Source organism: Coenobita brevimanus, chromosome 57, assembly GCF_032717465.1.
Source record: "Coenobita brevimanus isolate Jiangsu-jjx chromosome 57, ASM3271746v2, whole genome shotgun sequence".
Classification (NCBI taxonomy): domain Eukaryota; kingdom Metazoa; phylum Arthropoda; class Malacostraca; order Decapoda; family Coenobitidae; genus Coenobita; species Coenobita brevimanus.
The window spans coordinates 43537008-43559433 of NC_137010.1; the positions used below are offsets into that span (position 1 = coordinate 43537008).

The 22426-nt window shown below is 42.2% G+C and overlaps 1 protein-coding gene across 1 annotated transcript in view; it reads right to left on the reverse strand.

Moving 5' to 3' along the window:
- LOC145401975 (maltase-glucoamylase-like) overlaps positions 1–21736 on the reverse strand; it is a 261779-nt gene extending 240043 nt beyond the window's left edge. Inside the window, exons 1-7 of the mRNA XM_080274078.1 lie at positions 21733–21736; positions 20972–21237; positions 18519–18673; positions 16787–16958; positions 15801–15897; positions 9792–9960; positions 7916–7985 (exon numbers count right to left, since the gene is read on the reverse strand). Coding sequence (XP_080130204.1) covers positions 7916–7985; positions 9792–9960; positions 15801–15897; positions 16787–16958; positions 18519–18673; positions 20972–21237; positions 21733–21736 — 933 coding nt within the window. The remainder of the gene's footprint in view (positions 1–7915; positions 7986–9791; positions 9961–15800; positions 15898–16786; positions 16959–18518; positions 18674–20971; positions 21238–21732) is intronic.
- Positions 21737–22426: the final 690 nt, after the last annotated feature.

Consider the following 22426-nt stretch of genomic DNA (forward strand, 5'->3'; position numbering starts at 1 on the left):
CCCCATCACAACCTTCTTACTTATCGTCAGTACCGGTTCCGCCAGGGACACTCCACTGGCGATCTTCTCACCTACCTTTCAGGTTCCTTGTCATCCTCCTTTCGAGACTTTGGCGAAATCTTTGCCATTGCACTTGACATCTCAAAGGCTTAGGATCGAGTCTGGTATAAATCTTTAATTTCCAAACTGCCCTCTTACGGTTTTTATCCTTCCATCTGTGCCTTGATCTCTAACTTCCTTTCTGGTCGTTCTATAGCTGCTGTTGTAGACGGCCACCGATCTTCTAGAGCTATCAATAGTGTTGTTCCTCAGGGCTCTGTCCTATCATGTCCTATCACCAACTCTTCCTTTATTCATCAATTACCTTCTAATCTGTACATCTAACCCTATCCAGTCCTACGCTGATGACTCCAACCTTCACCTTTCCATTCGCTTCCTGAAGCATCCATCTCAGCAGTTACTTCAACAAACAGGGGATGAGGCTATGGCACATCTAATGTCAGACTTGGATCATATCTCTGACAGGGATAAACGTAATCTTGTTGTTTTTAATGCATCAAAAACTCAGTTCTTAACCTATCTACCCAACAAAATCTTCCACAGGAGTACCCACTAATGTTTAATAATATCCAGCTTAATCCTACATCATGCTTAAACTTGCTTGGGGTTTCATTCTCTCGGGACTTTTCTTGGAAAGATCACATTACATTCCTTGTAAAATCTGCTTCCAAGAGATTAGGTGCAATTAGCCAACTCCGTGCCTTCTTTACCCCTGCACATTTTTTCTTTTTTTTTTTGAAATACAAGAAAGAAGAAACGAAAGGCCAGGAGCCCGCAAACCGTTCCTTCCAAGAAAAAACAAAAACAATACGAAAGAGAGCCAAATTCAAGATCAGTTCATGTCGAGATGCCTGGACACACTGCATTTGAAAGACTGGAGATCATAGGAAGTAGGAAATACAGGCAGAGGGAGACAGTTCCAGAGTTGACCTGTTGCATAAATAAAGGACTGGGAGTAACGGTTAACTCTTGCATTAGAGAGTTGGACAGAAAAGGATGAGAGTTTGCTGCTAGACAGGTGCTACGTGCCCATCGTAGAAGTGGAGGAATGCATGCAGACAGTTCAGAGGAACAGTGATCATTGAAGTAGCGATAGAAAAGAGATAAAGATGCAACAGTGCAGTGAAGAGACGGAGGTTGAAGAGAGCCAGTAAGAGGAGGAAAGTTATGAGACGAAAAGCCTTCGACTCCATCGTACTGAGAAGAGCTGTATGTGGGGAGCCTCCCCACACATGAGAGTTGTACTTTAAACAGGGGCGAATAAAACTCCTGTATAAAGTCAACAACCGTGCAGAGGTAAAGAAGGTACGGAGTCGCCTTAACACACCTAATCTCTGGGAAGCAGATTTTGCAAGAGATGCAATATGATCTTTCCAAGATATGTCCCGTGTGAATGAAACCCCAAGCATGTTTACATAGGATGATGCAGGATTGAGCTGGATATTAGTAAACAATAATGGGTACTCCTGTGGAAGATTGTGTCGGTTGATGGGTGTAAAAACGGAGCTTCTGATGCAATAAAAACAACAAGATTATTTTTACCTCAGTCAGAGATACGAGCCAAGTCAGACATTAGGTGTGCCATAGCCTCATCCCTTGTTTGTTGAAGTAACTCCTGGGATGGATGCTGCAGGAACCGAATGGAAAGGTGAAGGGTGGAATCATCAGCGTACGAGTGGACAGGGTTAGATGTACAGCTTAGATGATCATTGATGAATAAAGAGAATAGAGTTGGTGATAGGACAAAGCCCTGAGGAACACCACTGTTGATAGATCTAGGAAAAGAACGATGGCCGTCTACAACAGCGGGTATAGAACGACCAGAAAGGAAGCTATAGATGAAGACACAAATAGAAGGATAGAAACCGTAAGAGGGCAGTTCGGAAATTAAAGATTTATGCCAGACTCGATCAAAAGTCTTTGAGATGTCAAGTGCAATGGCAAAGCTTTCGCCAAAGTCCCGAAATGAGGATGACCAGGAGTCTGAAAGGTATGTGACAAGATCGCCAGTGGAGCGTCCCTGACGGAACCCATACTGACGATCAAAAAGAAGGTTTTGATTGGAAAGATGCTTTAAAATTTTCCTATGAAGAATTGACTCGAAAACTTTTGAGACACATGATGTTAAAGAAACTGAATGATAGTTAGAGAGTTCGGAATGGTCACCCTTCTCTGTGATTGGTTGAATGAGAGCAAACTTCCAGCAAGAAGGAAAGGTACAAGTTGACAGACAAAGACGTAAGAGTTTACCTAGGCAGGATGTAAGCACAGAAGGTACAGTTCTTAAGGACAAAAGGAGGGACTCCATCAGGCCCATATGCATTCTTAGTATTGAGGCCAGTGATGGCAGAAAATACATCAGCTAAAGAAATTTTAATGTCAGCCATGATGAAGTCTGAGGGGGTTAATGATGGAGGAACAGCACCAGAATCATCTAAGGTGGAAATGAAGGAGAAGGTCTGAGCAAGGACACATGCTTTATCAGTAGAAGAAATAGCTACATAGCCATCAGAACAGAAAAGATAAGGGAAGGATGATGAGGTGAAGTTGTTAGAAAGGATTTTGGCAAGGTGCCAGAAGAAGCAGGAAGAATTCCAGTTGGAGAGTTGAGAGCATTTAGTACGGATGACATTATTTTTAGGAGAGCGAAGAACAGACTTAGCACTATTCCAGGCAGAAACATAAAGAAGATGTGATTCGTGGGTGGGTTGGCTCCAGTACCTTTTATAGGCCCTCTCCTTGTTGTGGACAGCATTAGAACAAGTGTGATTAAACCAAGGCTTTCTTGCATTAGTCAAAGTATATGAGAAGGGAATGTATGCTTCCATACCCTAGAGAATAACCTCTGTAATACGCAAGGGACACTCAGATGGCTCCTGGCCATGGAAGCAATAATCATTCCACGGAAAATCAAAGAAGTACTGCCTGAGGGCCTCCCAATCTGCGGCTCCAAAATGCCACAGACGACGATTCTTTGGAGGGTCCACAGGGCGTACCGGAGCGATAGGACAGGTTAAGGTAATAAGGTTGTGATCGGAGGAGCCCAACGGAGAGGAAAGGTTAACAGTGTAAGCAGAAGGATTAGTTGTAAGGAAGAGGTCAAGTATGTTGGAGCCCTCTCCAAGGTGGTCAGGGATACGGGTAGGGTGCTGTACAAGCTGCTCTAGGTCATTAAGGATAGGAAAGATGTAGGCTTGTTCACCAGGTGGATCAGTGAAAGGAGAGGAGAGCCAAAGGTGGTGGTGAACACTGAAATCTCCTGGAATGGAGATTTCAGAGAAAGGAGAAATGGATAGAATGTGTTCCATCATAGAAGTAAGATAGTCGAAGTTGTTGACTTTATACACGGGTTTCATTCACCCCTGCGTAGAATACAACTCTCATGTGTGGGGAGGCTCCCCAGAAATAACTCTTCTCAACAAGGTGGAGTGAAAGGTTTTTCGTCTCATTAGCTCTCCTCCTCTTACTGGCTCCCTCCAACTTCTGTCTTTTCGTTTCACTGTTGCATCTTTGTCTCTTTTCTTTCGCTACTTCAATGTCACCTCTCCTCTGAACTGCCTGCTTGAATCACTTCACCACTATTGCGGGCACGTAGCACCCGTCTAGCAACCAACTCTCATCCCTTTTCTGTCCAGCTCTTTAATACAGAGTTAACTGTTACTCCCAGTCCTTCATATAAGCAACAGGTCAGCTCTGGAACTGTCTCTTTCTGTTTGTAATTCCTACTGCCTATGATCTCCAGTCTTTCAAACAATGTGTCCAGGCATCGAAATGAACGAATCTTGAATTTGGCTCTCTGTTATCCTGTTTTTGTTTTTTCTTGAAGGGAACAATCTTGCGGGCTCCTGGCCTTTGGTTCCTTCTTCCTTGCATAAGAAAAACTGCTTGATGTGACAGCTCTATATCATAATCGAATTATATTACATATTCTATATTATAGATTATCGAATATCGGATTCAACCAAGGTATAAAATATTGCTGCATCCTAGGAGCCGTCTACGCACCTCCTGTTGAGACTCCATGCACCAAGAGATGCATCCACCACTTGTTGGACAACCATGAGGTAGGTGGATGCACCGCCATCCACTCACTCCATGTGATGTTACGTAGTGACAAACTAAACGGATTCCTCTACTGTAAGAAACTATTTACTACGCTACGTGGCAACCACATAACCAACAAAGTAGCGCCGGGTGATCTAGTAAGCAAAGATGTTCCAACAGGATGTGACGCGTAAGTGTTTAAATCCGACGACTGATTGGGAGTTTGTTGCATACGTAATGCCACTGATGGACGAGCAACTCCGCACTATCGCTATAAACGTATGGACTGAATAACTTAGCTCTTGGCCTCTGAACTCCCGAAAGGCCAACAAAGAGTTTAATGATGGATGGAATACTGGAGATATTTGTTGTAAATTAATCCACATATTAAAGATTTACAAGGTACATACCGTTTTTACAGCTGTTAGTGATCATAGCGTTCTTAAATGGCTTTCAACGTTGATAGCTGGGTTAAAGTGGCAGAACATGACCTCTTAGACTGCAGTATTTGATTTTGTATGTACTCATATGTACTGTAGCAGTAAGCCTGCACACATCTGACATGGACAGACAGATCTAATATACGTAATAAAGCCATGTTTTACAAGTCTGAAAGGCAGTTTGATTCTTAAGACCAAGGAATATCACATTCTTCGCTGGAGAAATGATCCACCCCCACCCGGTGCTTTACGTACGGGTACATGTGTGAGAAGGCTTTGGAAGTGAATAGTGAGGCTTGTAAGAAATTTGAATAAAAAATGAGTTTTTCTTGGGTAATTTTTTAAAGCATATATTAGGAAGAATATGTAATGTGCAATGGATGCACAATATACTGTATATTTGAGCATATGAGCAAACACTTATTCTACAAAAGGTGAATTAACAAAATTTTTAGGCGGATATTTACAGTTTAGAGCTTTAATTGAACAGAAAGCAAATATATTTATTACATCACATTCAAATTCCATTATTAAGTTCATTCCATTAACCAGTTGCCAGACATAAAACGTTCACTCATTACCATTATAAAACTCATGCTAACTATTTTTCCACTAATATAGAAAAGAAAAACAAGTACGAAAACTCTGAACGTCATAATAATAATAATATTAACCTTGTTACCACTATCATAAACGAGATGGATGGGAGCCAGAAACAGGAAGATGGAAAATACATTATTATACCATCATCACCACCATCATCATCATGCTATGTTTACTGACATGCTTATAAATAGACAGGACCGAAAAACAGGAAAAGGGGAAAACACAAAATTAACCGAAAAACCACTAAGAATGCAAAACCCGCGCTTACCTGGACTTATGGCCAAATATTTGACCTTGCTCTATGACCTCGATCTTCGGCCAGTGGCTCTCATACTCAAATTACTTCATTAAATGATCACATACCCCTCCATCAGCTTTAGTACAGATAGGTTGACCTTGCCCAGTGACCTTGGTTTTGACTTCTCCGTGTGACCTTGGTCTTTAACTTCTCCCCGTGACCTTTACTTCTGACTGATCGTTCCGAAAATCGAATCCCTTTAGCTTTGCCTTACCCTTAAACCTTCCAAAAAATTTGGTTAAAATCGGATAAAGACTGTTTAAGTCGACATTGCGTGACCTTTGCCTCAGTGTTAGGGAAAGCAGTAGGTCGAACCATTAGCTGATCTTCAACCATTCCATTAAGTTTGGTCCAGATCAGATAAAAACTGTCTTAGTCAATTTTATTCACACACAAACAGACGGGTCAAGTTTGGCCTTGCCATGTGACACTGACCTTTGACTGACTTTTCTTAAAATACATCTGTTCGTTCTTGCCTTACCCTCATCACCTTCATTAAGTTTGATGTAAATCGAATACGAACCATTCAAGGTGAAATTGCTAGGTCAAACACTGATCTACCTCTGTGACCTTAGCCTTTGATATGTTGTTGTATATATATATATATATATATATATATATATATATATATATATATATATATATATATATATATATATATATATGTGTGTGTGTGTGTGTGTGTGTGTGTGTGTGTGTGTGTGTGTGTGTGTGTGTGTGTGTGTGTGTGTGTGTGTGTGTGTGTGTGTGTGTCAACCCTTTGGCTTTGCGAGCCCGGGTCAAACTATTAACACTTGTAACATCAAGCTGTCTCCGTCCCCATTGTTATCTACTGATGGACAGGATGGTAAAACAGAAAAACGGGGGAGGGGGTCCAAAATCAGAGCACCATCACCATTACGATCATGCTTTGTTCTTACTTTTGCAAATTAAGTGTACAGGATCCAGAAAAAGGAGAGGGGGGAAAAGCAAAGTTTAACCATCAACATCTTCATTATCATCAAGCTAACCCTGTTCCCGGTATTATTAATAGGGTGGGAGGGACCCAAAACCAGAAAACGTCTTTATCATCATCATCATCAGCAGCAGCAGCAACAGCAGCAGCAGCAGCAGCAACAGCAGCAGCATCGTCATCATCATCATCATCATCATAGTACCTCAGTTTTCAACAATTATAAATGGATCAGGTAGGATAAAAAACACAAAAATAGAACAGCTGTGGTTAACTCCTTCAGCCTTGGGATGTTGGCTTTAATTTATTCTTGCTATCTCTTAGACGCTTTCTTTCGCCTTGGGATTAGATTTTTCAGACTGGAGGGGTTAAATTTAGCCTTCTTTAACTCCTTCAAGAGAGATCAACCTCAAAGCTAAATAAAAATCGCTTGGCAGCAGCAAGAATATGAAAATTACAACCTCAGGTTCAAGAGAGTAACAGGCTAAAGATTATATGGGAAAAATTGCCATACAGAGAAAAAACTGACATATGGCAAAAACACATACTGCGAAAACTGACGTATGGCAAGAACTGCTGTAAACTAAAAGGCAATAAGACGAAAGCTGACATTAACAAAAACGGTAAATATACTGTTTAATTCAAGCAGCAGAAAAATCTTACCAGTTCACTTCTTATCCTTACAGTTTCCTTCCATATTTTCCTGATTAATTATTTTTATGGCGGTTAACAATTGCTTCGTGAAAATTTTCTTTTCCTGTTTTTATCTGTTTTGCTTTCTCGGTGCGTGTTGTTTCTTGGGCGTAATGGCCAACACTTACTATGAGTTACTCACCTGCAAAGAAATTCATTTGATTTTCCATTTCCGTGTGTTTGGTTAAATCAGCTGTTGGTTAGGTCAGACTGGATTAGTTTACGCATAAATAAGATCAATTTAGATTTGTTTAGGTTAGGTTTGTTTAGGTTCGATTTGGCTTGGTTTGGTTAGCTTTGGTGCGGTTGAGTTTGGTTAGCTTTTTTTTTTTTTTTTTTACTAGATTACGTTATATCGTTATGTTAGGTTTGATAGCTTAAGTTAACTAAGTGTAGATTATGAATATGTAAAGTAAGGCTAGGAATAATAATCATCCCAAGATCTGAGTAGGATTTAGAATGTCTGTCATTAAGCCTGAGGAATAAACAAGAGTGAAACGAAATGAACATTGATAAAAACAACAGCGAAAGCTAAATCAGTGGTTAATAATCATTTACCACCATAACAATTCTTAGAAAATATAGAGAAACCAGCGGGAAGAGGAACTGCATCGGTAAGGTATTTCTGCTGCTGAAACTAAACCACATGTTTCCTGCCAAAAGATTTAAACACGGCAAACACTGACCTGTGGAAAGAACTGACAAAAGCCTTGTGAGAAAAACTAACATAATGCAAGGACTGATATTAGAGAGAGAGAGAGAGAGAGAGAGAGAGAGAGAGAGAGAGAGACTTAGATACATACATAGATAGTCAGGACTAACCTGAGGGAGTCCATTACGACGGGTACGTGAGACGGCCGCCTTCAGGTTGTCTAAGGTGTTGTAGCCGTACCTGCCGGCAAATTGCACGTGAATAGAGCGTGTGTGATGGGCATGTATGGAGATGGGTGAGGGGTTGGATGTGTAGGCAGGTGTGTAGGTTAAGAGGCAAGAGTGTAACGTACAGGTATAAGACAAGTGTACAGAACTGGGGGCAGGTGATTAGAGCAGATGTGTAAAAAAGATGCGTACAGTAATGCAGAGGTTAGGCGCGTAGTGTCGTAGGCAGGTGTGTAAGGTAAAAGGTAGGTGTGTAGTGTAGGAATTAGGTACATAAGGTAGTGCATGCAGAAGTTACGTGTGTAGGGTAGAAGGTAAGTGTGTAGGGTAGGAGGCAGGTATTTAGGATAGGAGGCAGGTATGTAGGGTAAGAGGCAGGTATGCTGGGTAAGTGTGTAGGATAGATGGGAGGTATATATGGTAGAACGTACGTGTGTAAAGCTGGAGATAGGTATGTAGGGTAGGTGGAAGACCAGTCCGCACATCTTCCATATCCATTCTGTCACTATTTATCAACCGTATTTCTGCATTTCGCCATACACTCCACCAATTCCTGGACTTCCCCATTTAGGCTTTCTTCATTGCCTCAACAGCTTCAGTCCTTCTGACCTCTTCCTCCCTTCTCGCTAATCTTCTACCAACCAGTCTCAAACCATTTAAGCTTACGCTACTTCCGTTCTCTATATCAACAATTCCTGAAAATGTTCTTTCCATCCACTCATTTTCTCCCCTTCCTTCACCAACATTCTGCCATCTATAACTTTCACCCCTGCATTACTTCCTTAATTACCCTGTTTTGCTTTTGTGACCTTCTTCCAAAACAGATTTTTTTTTTTTTCGTTCTCCCCATTTTGCACTCGGTTACCGCTAAACTCCTCATCGACTTTTTTCGCACTATCTTCCACAGCTCGTTTAACCTCTTTATTTCACCATGCTCTTCCTTTCACCCCATTACGTTTTCTGTTCACTCCACACAGTCTCACGTGCTGCAGATTTCTTCTGTGAATACCTCTCACATGCCTTCCCCCTCCTCATTCTACTCCAGTTCAGTCTTCTCAGTAACTCCTCCATTTCTTTCTTTATCCGTCTGTTTCTTTTTCTCCTGACGACTTTCTATTCTCATTGCAGGGAATGCATCCTCCTGTCATTCCCTGCCTCTGTTTACCCATCAATTTTACACCTCTGTCGAACATAATACCACGCAATGATCAGTTAGTCTGCTCCCCCGACCGCTATACACTCCACACACACACACACACACACACACACACACACACACACACACACACACACACACACACACACACACACACACACACACACACACACACACACACACACACACACACACACACACACACACACACACACACACACACACACACACACACACATATATATATATATATATATATATATATATATATATATATATATATATATATATATATAACAGTCCTGGGATAAAACTTGTACTCTTTTTGGGAATAGTCCATCTTTCTTATCACTTCACCACCTCTCGATATTGTTAACTTCGTCAGTACGATGAGATGTTTTTGTCACACCCAGATAGGAGGACAAACCCAGTGTGTGCGCCTAACTGCGACACTCACTGACTGAGTCCGTGAATCTTCCTGAAGGATGGGATCCAGGCTTCATGGGGAAGGGTGCCGAGGGTGGGGGGTAATGGAAGTGCGGCTTGGGTGCGTTTAGGACGTGATTGGGATGTGTCTGAGATAAGTCTGGTGCATCTAGCTAATCTTGTGCCTACATCGTAACAGAATAGCCATATATATGACACAAGGTCTCTCTTTCTCACCTGCACAACTGGAATCCAAGGGCCCAGTAAGGAGGCAACATGGGAAAGCCCACTGCCCCAAGATAACCTTTGATGGCCGAGGAGGGGGTGTCACCCAGGAAGAAATACAGGTCCATGATTCCACCGATGGCTCGCATGGTCAGGCCAGGAGAGGGGTCGGTCTCGGCCTCTGTGGTGAGGGAGATAGAGGAGAATAAAGGGGCATGACCAGCGAAAAGGAGAGGAGAGAGTGAGAAGGATTGGGGGAGTTGGATAGAACCAGGAGAGGAATGAGACGGAATGAATGAGAGGGAGGATGTGAGAGACTGTGGAATGGGAGTGAGACAAAAGAGAATGAGGGAGGAGTGTGAGAGAGAAAGAGCGACCCCAGACAGAAGGGGGTGTCTAGTACCCAAACTCCAGGTCCCTGGCCAAAGAAGGCACGAAGGGGAGGCCCCGAGCTCATCAGTATGTAGGAAATATTTCTCAGTATTATATAAACTAGATCAAATCACTGTTATTATCCTTTCCATCACAGAGACTAGACTTCGTCGTAGGGAATGATAGCCTTTTCTAGGGGGGGGGGAAGGGGGAGTGGTACTGCTCGGCAAGACTGAAGGTCGAGGGTCATAACGTTTCATAGTGCCAGGACACCAATGTGTTTCTTCCTGACCCTGACTGAGACTAAGGTCTAGAATTCCACTAATGGGTCTCAGGATTAAGGCAGGAAGGAGATTGGTCTCTGCCTCTGGGTGGGAAGGAGAAGGGCGGAGGGAACGGGAGGGAGATGGAATAAGTGAGTGGAAGTGAGAGGGATGGGAGTGAAAAAGGTGGGCACAGACATAGGGAGAGAGAAGTGTGAGGTAGTGAGAGAGACTGAGGGAAGGGGTAGGTAAGAGATACTAAGGGAGTGAAACATCGAGGGAACAGATGAACGGAATTAAAGGAAAAAATATTAAAAAGAACTGTGAGAGTTAAAGGGAGAGATGAAGTGAGATAAAAATCATCAGGGAAGGGAGTGAGAGAGACTGTGGAAGCCGGGAGTGAAAGTGAGGTAAAATGAGATCGAAAGAGAGAGTGAGAGGGAGAGAGACTGTGGTAGGGGGGGGTGATAGAGGAAATGAAATGGGGAGCGAATGAAATGGGGAAAAAGAGTTAGAGGGAGTGAGAGATTGACAAATGGAGTGGGAAAGAGAGACTAAACGAAGGGGAAGTGAGCAATAAGAGAATGAGGGAGGGAGAAGGTGGGAAGGAGTAATGAAAAGGAAGGCAATGAGGATGTGATGGTAATAATGTGAGTGAGAGGGAGTGATAGAGGGAAGCAAAAATGGTTGAGAGGATGGCGAGGGGAGTCAGAGGGATTTAAGGAGTGAGTGAAGGAGTATCAGATCACTGACAGGAGGTGAGGGTTAGTGAGAAAGAGGGATAGAGGAAGTAATGTGAAAGAGAATGTGTGAGGGAAGCAGGATTGGGAAATAAAGGAGGAGGCATTCGTGGAGTCAGGGAATGGGAAGCCAATTTACTGTAATACTTTGGAATTTTCTTACGTCTGTGCAGTAGATTGTTTTTTATTATTTTTGTCTTCATTCAGCTACCGCATACCGCACAACTAAACTAAAATTAATATTACAGTGAAAATATGCTAATAAGAGCATAACAATTTCTGATTATAGTTAAATGCGACAAAGTTTACCCTGCGCCTGGTCAAGATACCTGATAAACACGGACCTCGAGGCACTGAGAGAAGGAAAAGCCAGAGAATTGGGAGAGAGAGAGAGAGAGAGAGAGAGAGAGAGAGAGAGAGAGACAGAGACAGACAGACAGACAGACAGACAGACAGACAGAGAAAGGGGTGGAGGGGTTCAGAAGGGCAGTTCTTGTTTGGCCGCTTTGATACTCCCCCTACTTTTGTGTTTAATTTTCCCTCTCTCTTGTCCAAGCCTATCCGAGTAAAATTATAGGCAATTGAGTTAGGATGCTATGCATGACAGATTCGGCATCATAAACTGGTCAAAATTTCCATATCTCTTACACATGGGATTAGCTAAGCAGTACTTTTGTTTTATAGCAAAGACCTGACCCAACAGTGACACTTTACTTATAGGCAGAGGCCAAGACGATTCTATTCGAGCCTAGTCGAGGTAACTCATGCGAGCTGAGCCATATCAAACACGTTAAAATTATAACACTGGATGGAGCAATAGACTTTAATGCCCGAGATTACTCGAATTTTAGCTGTTTGAACGAACTGGAACCAGTTTTAGCCATGTTAAACATATTACTGCTGAGAAATGTTTGAGATGAAAGAAAAGGGATTAGGTTCTTCAAGCGAAAGTACTCTGAAAGCAGTGTCCAGTCCCACGTTTCTATATTCACGGCGGACGTCTTTTGCCTCTTGATTCTGGCTTTTCCAACTTTTTAGTTTTCATTTCCTATGTCTGGATGCCGCTGGACACACAGCAGTTGTAGGATATTGGGTTCTAACAGTGGTTCCTAATGCTTTAGGAATCGCGTACCCTTTTATGCCAACCGTATATAGTTGGGTGCCTTTTTTTTTTTTTTCAAAGAAGGAACTAAAGGCCACGAGCCCGCGATAACTGTTACTTCCAAAAGAAAAACAAAGTACAAGAGAGAGCCAAATTCAAGATCCGTTCATTTCGAGATACCTGGACACACTGCGTTTGAAAGACTGGAGATCATAGGAAGCCGGATATTCAGACAGAGACAAACAGTTCCAGAGTTGACCTGTTGCATAAATGAAGGACTGGGAGCAACGATTAACTCTTGCATTAGAGAGTTGGACAGAAAAGGGATGAGAGTTTGCTGCTAAACGGTTGCTACGTGCCCGTCCAAGAGGTGGGGGAATGCATGCGGACAGTTCAGAGGAGCAGTGACCATTGAAGTAACCATAGAAAAGAGGTAAAGATGCAACAGTGCGGCGAAGAGACAGAGGTTGTTGGGAGTCAGTAAGAGGAGGAGAGTTAATGAGAGAAAAGCCTTTGATTCTACCCTATTGAGAAGAGCTGTATGTGGGGAACCTCCCCACACATGAGAGTTGTACTCTACAGGGGCGGATAAAACCCCTGTATAGAGTCAACAATTGTGCAGGAGTGAAGAAGGAACGGAATCGGCTTAGCACACCTAATCTCCTGGAAGCAGATTTTACAAGAGATGTAATATGATCTTTCCAAGATAAGTCCCGAGTAAATGAAACCCCAAGCAAGTTCAAGGATGATGCAGGATTAAGCTGAATATTATTAATCATTAGTGGGTACACCTGTGGAAGATTTTGTTGGGTTCATAGGTGTAAAAAATGAGTCTTCGATGCATTAAAAACAACAAGATTATTTTTACCAAAGTCAGAGATACGAGCCAAGTCAGACATTAGGTGTGCCATAGCCTCATCCCTTGTTTGTAGAAGTAACTCCTGAGATGGATGCTGCAGGAACCGAATGGAAAGGTGAAGGGTGGAATCATCAACGCATGAGTGGATAGGGTTAGATGTACAGCTTAGATGATCACTGATGAATAAAGGGAAGAGATTTGATGATAGGACAGAGCCCTGAGGAACACCACTGTTGATAGATCTAGGAGAAGAACGATGGCCGTCTACAATAGCGGCTATAGAACGACCAGAAAGGAAACTATAGATGAAGGCACAGATAGAAGGATAGAAACCGCAAGACAGCAGCTTGGAAATTAAAGATTTATACCAGACTTGATCGAAAGCCTTTGAGATGTCAAGTGCAATGGCAAAGCTTTCGCCAAAGTCCCGAAAGGAGGATGACCAGGAGTCTGAAAGATAGGTGAGAAGATCGCCAGTGGAGCGTCCCTGACGGAACCCATACTGACGATCAGAAAGAAGGTTGTGATAGGAATGAGGCTTTAACATTTTTCTATTAAGAATTGACTTGAAAACTTTTGAGATACAGGATACAATTGGACAATAGTTAGAGGGTTGGGAATGGTCACCCTTCTTTTGGACTGGCTGAATGAGAGCAAACTTTCAGCAAGAAGGAAAGGTACAAGTTGATAGACTAAGACGAAAGAGTTTGCCTAGGCAAGGTGTATGCACAGAAGCACAGTTCTTGAGAACAACAGGAGGGACTCCATGAGGACCATTTGCCTTGTTAGTATTGAGGCCTGTGATGGCAGAAAATACATCAGCTGAAGAAATTTTAATGTCAGCCATGAGGAAGTCAGAGGGGGGAAGTAATGGAGGAACAGCACCGGAATCGTCTAAGGTGGAATTGGAGGAGAATGTCTGAGTGAAGAAATCTGCTTTATCGGTAGAAGAAATAGCTACAGAGCCATCAGAGTAGAAAAGAGGAGGGAAGGATGATGAGGTAAAGTTGTTAGAAAGGTTTTTTGGCAAGGTGCCAGAAGAAGTGTGAAGAATTCGAGTTGGAGAGTTGAGAGTATTATTTTAGTACTGATGAAATTATTTTTAACAGAGCGAAGAACAGACTTAGCATGATTCCGGGCAGAAACGTATAAAAGATGTGATTAAGGGGTGGGTTGGCTCCAGTACCTTTTATAGGCCCTCTCCTTGTTGCGGACAGCATTAGGACATGTGTGAGTAAACCAAGGCTTTCTTGCATTAGTCAAAGGATATGAGAAATGAATGTATGCTTCCATGCCCGAGAGAATAACATCTGTCATGCGCAAGGCACACTCAGATGGCTCCCAGCCATGGAAGCAATAATCATTCCATGGAAAAACCAAAGAAGTACTGCCTGAGGGCCTCCCTATCCGCAGCTTCAAAGTGCCACAGATGACGTTTCATTAGAGGGTCTTTGGAGGGTCCACAGGCCGTACCGGTGCGATAGGACAGGATAAGGTGATAAGGTTGTGATCGGAGGAGCCCAACGGAGAGAAAAGATTAACAGTATAAGCAGAAGGATTAGTTGTAAGGAAGAGGTAAAGTATGTTGGAGCTCTCTCCAAGGCGGTCAGGGATACAGGCAGGGTGCTGTACAAGCTGCTCTACAGTAGGTCATTAAGGACAGAAAAGGTGTAGGCTTGTTCATCAGGTGGATCAGTGAAATTAGAGGAGAGCCAAAGGTGGTGGTGAACATTGAAATCTCCTAGAATGGATATTTCAGAGAAAGGAGAAATGGATAGAATGTGTTCCATCGTAGAAATAAGATAGTCGAAGAATTTTTGATAGTCAGTAGAATTAGGGAATAAGTAAACAGTGTCGATATATTTAGTCAGAGAATGACGGCAAAGCCGAAGCCTGAATGTAGAGAATTCAGAAGAATTGAGTTCTAAAACTTACACAAAGCCCAAATCCGTAATATAAACTCATCGTAAATCCTTTGCAAAACCGCTGTTTTTCAGTCTAGGTTAACAGTAACAACAATGGTCTATATAAGAACCGTTAATAAACCCTATAAATAAAAATGTGGTGGATTGACGTTTCTCAATTATCATTTCCATCAGAGAGACTTTCAGCCTCGTTTTACTGTAGCTGTGAGAAGAACGGGTCACTGGTGTATCTGACAGACCAATTAAATGGTTCTCACTGGTCATTCAAGCCTCATTACGTAACTGAAGGCGGGATGTGACGTTACAGCCATGATATCTTGTAAGTTACCCAATCAGATCTTTCGAAAAGCGTGTGAAATTTATAAGGAATATGCAAAATTTTACTTCGCAGTTCCGAATTATGTACAAAACCCATTGCAAATCTTATATATTATGAGTGTTTGCGTACCAAAGTTAGGTTTTCAGTGTACCCTCGATGAATACATATCACCCTAAAGTCGGATTAGCAAGACTAAGATTGGTGGAGTAAGACTGATAGAAAAAAGTGATTGTGTAAGAAAGGGCAGGAATGGTGGAGCAGGACAGGCTAGGAGGAGTATGACTGATGAAGCAAGACAGGTTGAAAACTGCAATGGCGTAAGAAAAAGTAAAAACTAGTGAAGCAAGGCTGATAATGGAGACTACTGGAGTAAAACAGAAAAGCCAAGACAGATGAAGTGACCTTGACATAATAAGCGAGTAACTGAGTACTTGGTCTCACCCATGGCGTTGCTGTTGAGCCAGAGTACAGCGTGAGAGTAGCCTCCCTCCTCCATCACCTGATACATGGGGTGCACGCCGTATAGGTTCTGGCCAGGCTGGGGAGCAGACAGAAATAACGGATAGATGGGGGATACTTGGAAGGGACAGAGAGTTAGACAGGTAGTAGCAGGAGGCGGAGGGATATATTAGGAGACAGATTATTAATTTAGAGACAGGGCCGGGGGAAGTGAAGTGGGTGTGGGAGATAGTCTGAAGTGAGATATGAAGATGAAGAGAGGGAGGTGGAGTGGGTGTGGAGGAGGGATAGGGGTAAGTGAAATGGGGTGTGAGAGGTAGAGAGGGAAGTGGAGTGAGTGTGGGGAAGGGACAGGTGAAAGTTGAGTGGGGTGTGAGAGGTACAGACAGGGTTGGATTGGGGAATGAGACTGAGGAAGTATGGGAAGGTACGGAAGATATACGGAGCGAGGAAGGTGAAGGCAGTAGGATGAGGCTTTTATCTATGCATCCCATCATTTTATCCGCAAGTTCACGTATCCGTTCTATATCCATCCGCCAGTCCTTTCGGTCTTCCATCCCAACAGTATATCTCCTTTTCTTTGTTTTCCCCATTCATCAGTCTTTTGATCACTTCATTGTTCCATGCATCCATTCTTCCGTCAGTTAAGTTATCCTTCTGCACTTCGTTCCTTCTTCTTTAATATAATTACTTCTGTCCAAGCAAATAACTTTGTTATGAGCCACCAAGCCACCTAGTATCTATACTTCCCACATACTCCCATCCTTCCGTCAGCCCTTCTATCAGTTCATTTAAACATTTTCCTGTCCTTCTACCTGTTAGTCAGTCAGTCTGCCTGTCTATTGATCTATCCATCTACCTCTCTCTCTTTCTAACCATTTATCTGTCTATCAATCCATCTATCTGTCTACTTATTTATCTGTCTGTCTGTCTGTCTGTCTATTTATCTGCCCCATCCATCCACTGACCTCACCAGGCGCCTGGTCCCGAGCGAACATTGGCCATGTGACGTACTGGAGGTCGTGCACAAGGGAGGCGTGGTGGGCCTCTCCTAGCCCATACAGGTAGCCTCCAGGTAGCCTAGTGCTCACCTGTAGCAGCTGATCCGCATAAGTGAATCCACCAATGCGGGTGTCGAATCTGGACGTGAAATAAATCAATGAGTAAGTTGAGCGCAATCGGAGAGCGCATACCTTCGCCAACACCTACACCAGATAACTCAGATCACCACCAAACTTCAGCAACTTTTCCCTGGTTCATGACCCACATATTCACGAAACTTCACAGAAGTCCATGAACAACTTATTTACAAATCTCTTGGAGAAACAACTAAAAAATAGTCCTGCACCGAGACTCGAACTCAGATCATCAAAATTTAATCGAGTCTTCCTTGGGCAGTTCGTTACTCACACATCCACAAGGTTTCACTGAAATCCGTCAATACCTTTTTAAGATATCTTGTGGACAAACAAACAAATAAACAGGAGTGAAAAGATAACCTCCAACTTTAATGAAGGAGGTAATAGTAACTGACGGTGCTGGATTAGATTAATATTTTAACCATGATGACGCCTGTCGTAGTATATTTTTGTTATTGAAGGACAATTTCATTCTTCCATTGAGAACTCCTCAGTAGCGAAGAAAATGAGTGAATGTTGCATCTAATTCCTCCAGCAACAGAAATTTCTCATAGGCTAAATGAAGCAGTCTAGCGGTGTTAAGAATTAAGTAAAAGGACGTCACAGGTTGAAAGGTTTCAGGACCAAAATTAAAAGTGGATTATGGTGAAATGAAGTTTTTACTTACCTGTATATGAAAAAGTGAATTCTCCTGAATGAGTGTAGAACAAGGATGTGAAATAGTGTATATAAGAAACTGACAGTCATGTATGATGCAATGTCATTTATTACGACGATCGCTTAGCATTGTATTCTTGCTATTTTCAAACTATTTCACTTTAATTAGAAGTGACTTTTCAAACTAGAATGGCAGTTCTCGACTTCATAACCTTTATCGTAAAAGTTCTTTCAAAAGGTGGGTAAACTCGTCTCAAGGTGGCAAGAATAAGTGATATGTCAATGCTGTGAGACGATTGAGGGATTAACACGGATGAAATGAATATTTATTGTTTGTGTGTGTGACTATTACTATGCATGCTTAGTCTGGAGGTGAAATAATTTAATTAATATCAAAGTGCAAGTAATCCAGTTTTGAAAAAAAAAAAAAAAAAACTACTTTTCTGAAAACTAGAAACATGGCGTGAACCTAACATAAAGGAGAGAGAGAGAGAGAGAGAGAGAGAGAGAGAGAGAGAAAATCAGTCATCACCTGTGTTTAACCGGTCGACAGAGGCTTAGCCAGAGGAGTCTGAGGGGTAATAAAGTACTAGACATCCCTGAATCATGCCTGGCCATCCCACTGACCATCCCAAATTTCCGGAGAAAATCCAAAGGACCCCTTAAGGAGTTCCTCTTGCGTCCCCCAATAATTAGGCGTGTCGAATCAGATGACATATATTTCATCTGAACCACGTCTACCTTAGATGTAATTCAATTTACGGAATGCGTTCGAGTAATGAAGGGGTAGTTATGGCTACATTTCACCCTTTTAGTTTAGTCTGTATTTCCTAAGATGAATAAAATCGTCTAAAAGTAGCAAGAACGAGACAAAAAAGAAGTCATCGTAGTGTAAACAACTTACATCACTTTATTTGTAACCACTCGCCGAACGACGATTGCAAAGTTGCCTTCATCATCCTCGAAGGTGACATTGTAGGCTGGGCTGGTAGGCTTTGTGGGTGACGGCAGGTTCAGTGGTACGGGAGCTTCGAACCGTTCCTCCCCTGGAACCCTCACCTGCGTACAGTCCAGGTCAATTAGCTGTTTTACATCCCTTCAGAACTGCATCAAAACTGAGTAATATATTGCTCAATTAATCTGTAAAGGTTTATCAAATTTGAGTTTTGCTTTAAGAGTTCCAAAGGCCAAGTGCACAAAGCCTCGAATCTCCCCTTCCCTTGTACAGTGATTTATGTACAGTAACGGACAACAACAGGTCCTTTACATGTCTAGGGTCTACTGAAGCAAGACTGCAACCTACCTAATTACCACTGAATAATATGGTATTATCTCACAAGATTTTAACACAGTTTTGAGACAGTGTTAACCCACTGATTCCACGTGTCGTCCCTTTTAGTTTAATATTTTTACTAACAGCTGATTTTACACAGCTCAAGAAGGGCCTCGTAAGTAATGGGATTTATTAAGGAGATATCTAAAAACTCTAGTTCAAAGTGAGTATCCTAATCTGAATAAAATCGCCAGGTGACAGCAAGAATAAGACAAAGGCGTCCTCTGACTCATTAGGTTGAGGAACTGTTGACCCCGACAGTGCTTTTGTAAAAAGTAGTTCTTTTTTACTGCTTCGAAACTGATACACCACTAAAATTTGACATTCATCCACTTTCTTGAAACGGTGACAGTTATTAAAGCAGGCTGGGATCTTTTTTCATTGCTTTGAAAAAACAGGTGTGGAAACAGACCATTGACAGTGACTGCGCATTTAATAATAGTAGTCCCTTCCACCTCCAGTAAATAGACTATTATTACAAACTATTTATGTATGTAAGATACTAGCAAATTTCCTTTTAACTACTCATTGTACATTAGTCATCAAGTAACTTTTTTAGGTGATGAGCCACGAACAAAGAGCAAAGTAACTCGTGATACACAACGGCAAAAATAAAAGAGTGACCTGGATATAAAATGTACCTAACTGATGACTGATGTACAAATGCACTTGGAATGTTACTCTTAAAACGGTAAGCATCGCATACAGATGTGATATTACACTAGCTTTGTTTCCTATCTTAATTATATTCACCCCTTATGGATCCAGTTTTCAAAAGTTAAGTAATTACTCTCAACTGTATCCCCCACGATCGGTTTCTTTCATTTATAATAAATTTTGTTTCACCCTGTTTCTCTCCATAAATTTATCATTTGTCATCCTTGTTTTTATTCCCTCCGATGGCCAACCATTTTTTCTTTTCTTCAATAAATTATGATTTTATAGCTCGCCTCCTCATTTCAAGAAAAAATATTGATTCCTTTTATATTCATTTCTTTTTCTTCTTCTTTTTTCCTTCATTTGAAACTCCGCGTTATTTCACCTTTCTTTTTGTTCTGCCCTTATTGTTTACACTCCATTCTTTGCCATCCTATATTCCTTTCGTTCCCCCTTCATTTCAACTCCTTTTCCTGCCTTTTTCACTCCTTCCTGCCACTAATCTATCCATTCATCCATCAATGCTTACAGTGTACCGTCACCTATAAATTCATCAGATTGTCCTGAATTACTCATTTCTTCTTCCATCTACAGTTTCCTTCTATTCATTTCTCCACCTTTATCTTGAAAAGGTTCCCTTTCTTTCAGCCATACTCTCTCTCCAACAGCACTGGCTCTCCATACATCATGAAAACTCCATCCTCTTTGCATCCAACCCTACTAAAAACCCCACCACCCATCACGAGAAGTATATTTTAACACTTCCATAGTTTTTCCTTTCATTCATTGACGCTCATCCCTAAATCCCCTCTCAGTCCATATTTACACTTCATCCCATACCGTACATTTACTTATCCATCCATCCATCCACTGAAGTGTACCCTCAACTCAACACCCATTTTATCCATCTATGCATCCATCCATTCCCATGCAATCTATGCTTGCTCTCCACCATCAACCTTAAATTCACCCATCCATCCATCCTTCTGTCCATCCATCTGTCTACTTAACTTCACATCCATCCATATGTCTAGCCCTCCACTCAGTTAATTCACCCATCCATCCATCCATCCATCCAACCAACCTTTCATAGATCACTACGACCACAGTTGTGCCTCCGCTTTACCAGTCCTTTCATCCATCCAGCAACACACCCATCCATGCATGTGTTAATTTATTCACCTATTCACATTCAACGGAACACACTTGTCCATCCAACCTAAGCCCTGGATCAACTTTATCTATCTGTCAATCCATCCATAATTTGTCCATTCATCTTCAGCGCAAAATTAGACTATTTATCTGCTCATTCATCCTCCTCAGTCCTATATCCACTCCATCCCCTACAGCTATCCCTCCAACCTTACCTTAATCCTGAAGAACTCGTCTCCATACTCCATCATATCCACCACCAGCGTCTCCTTCATCCCCTCCACCACCTTGGCAGACGTCTCCTTCAGCTTGAGGGTGAGGGAAGACAGGCCGGGGGAGGAGGAAGCTCTCTCAGGGGTGAGGGGAGAGAGAATGGAGTATCCGTGTAGAGAGGGAGGAGGGAAGAAACAAGATGGCCCTTTTCCAACCGTAGGCATCCACACACAGCCTTTTGTTTCACATTGCTCCTGTGTGACTTGACCTGCAGGGAGATGGTAAGCTTAGTAAACTTTCGGGAGAACTGGTGAATGATGAGGAAAGTAGGAAGCCAAATACGGAAATTAGGGAGAAAATGGGGACACGGTGAAGGAAAGCGAAGGGAAAAATTGTCTCTGCTGGGGATATAAAAAGAGAGGTTATAAGTGCCAGAGAAATCAGAGGGGAAGTAAAGACGATTAGGGAATTTAGAGGAAGAAATGAGGATATTATGGGAGAAACTAGTGACACTAAGGAAATAAAACATAGGGGAGAAATGGTGAATGTCAAGGAAGTAAAGGAAGTTATTAGGGAGAAATGGTGAATGTCAGGGAAATTAAGGGAAAAATAACAGGCACCAGGAAAAAATGACGAAAAGCTAGGGAAACTGAAGAAAAACAGGAGAAGAAACCGTGGGTCAGGGAAGAAAATGGGGAAATCAGTGGGATGAGCAGGATATAAAGTGGCCATGAAGAGAAGAATGAACATGAGGCAATATGACCCATTCCTCTTTTGGATAACCACACACACACACACACACACACACACACACACACACACACACACACACACACACACACACACACATGCATGGATTAACCCACCATGTCCAGGTAGATTTTTCACCAATGACCTCCCCTAATCCCGGCAGATTTTCGATTTTTTTTTTTTTTTTTTGGGGGGGGAGGGCTAAAACCTCCGCTTTTTATGAAAAATGTAATGCTCGGTGAAAAAGGCCCGACTCCTCGGTCCTAAAACACCTAACGTGTAGCGGGGTCCTGTTTCGAGACCGGAGCTTAGTGCAATGAAAGAGAGGCAGGACACAAAAACTTCAGGCAATAACCTTTTACACGTGTATTACCACAGTCAGACACAGGACAAAAGCAGCAGATATTACAACACAATATATGACACAGAAATAAAACCTTAACTAGGATATTAGTATCTCGCAGGATACTGGCTTAACTAATACTGTTGCCAATACAGAAAGTCTAGTGAACAGGTGTACAGGGAACACGGGCGCGCATGGGAGCGCGGGAAGAGGGAGTTCACACGGGGGGGGGGGGGAAGGACTTGTGACGGGCCAGGTCAGAGGTATGGTAATATTGGGAAAGGGTAAGTATTATTAATTCACTCTTAGTATCACCTGATAGCAAAGGAGTTTTGACATTTGATTCTATCTCTTGTTTACGTTA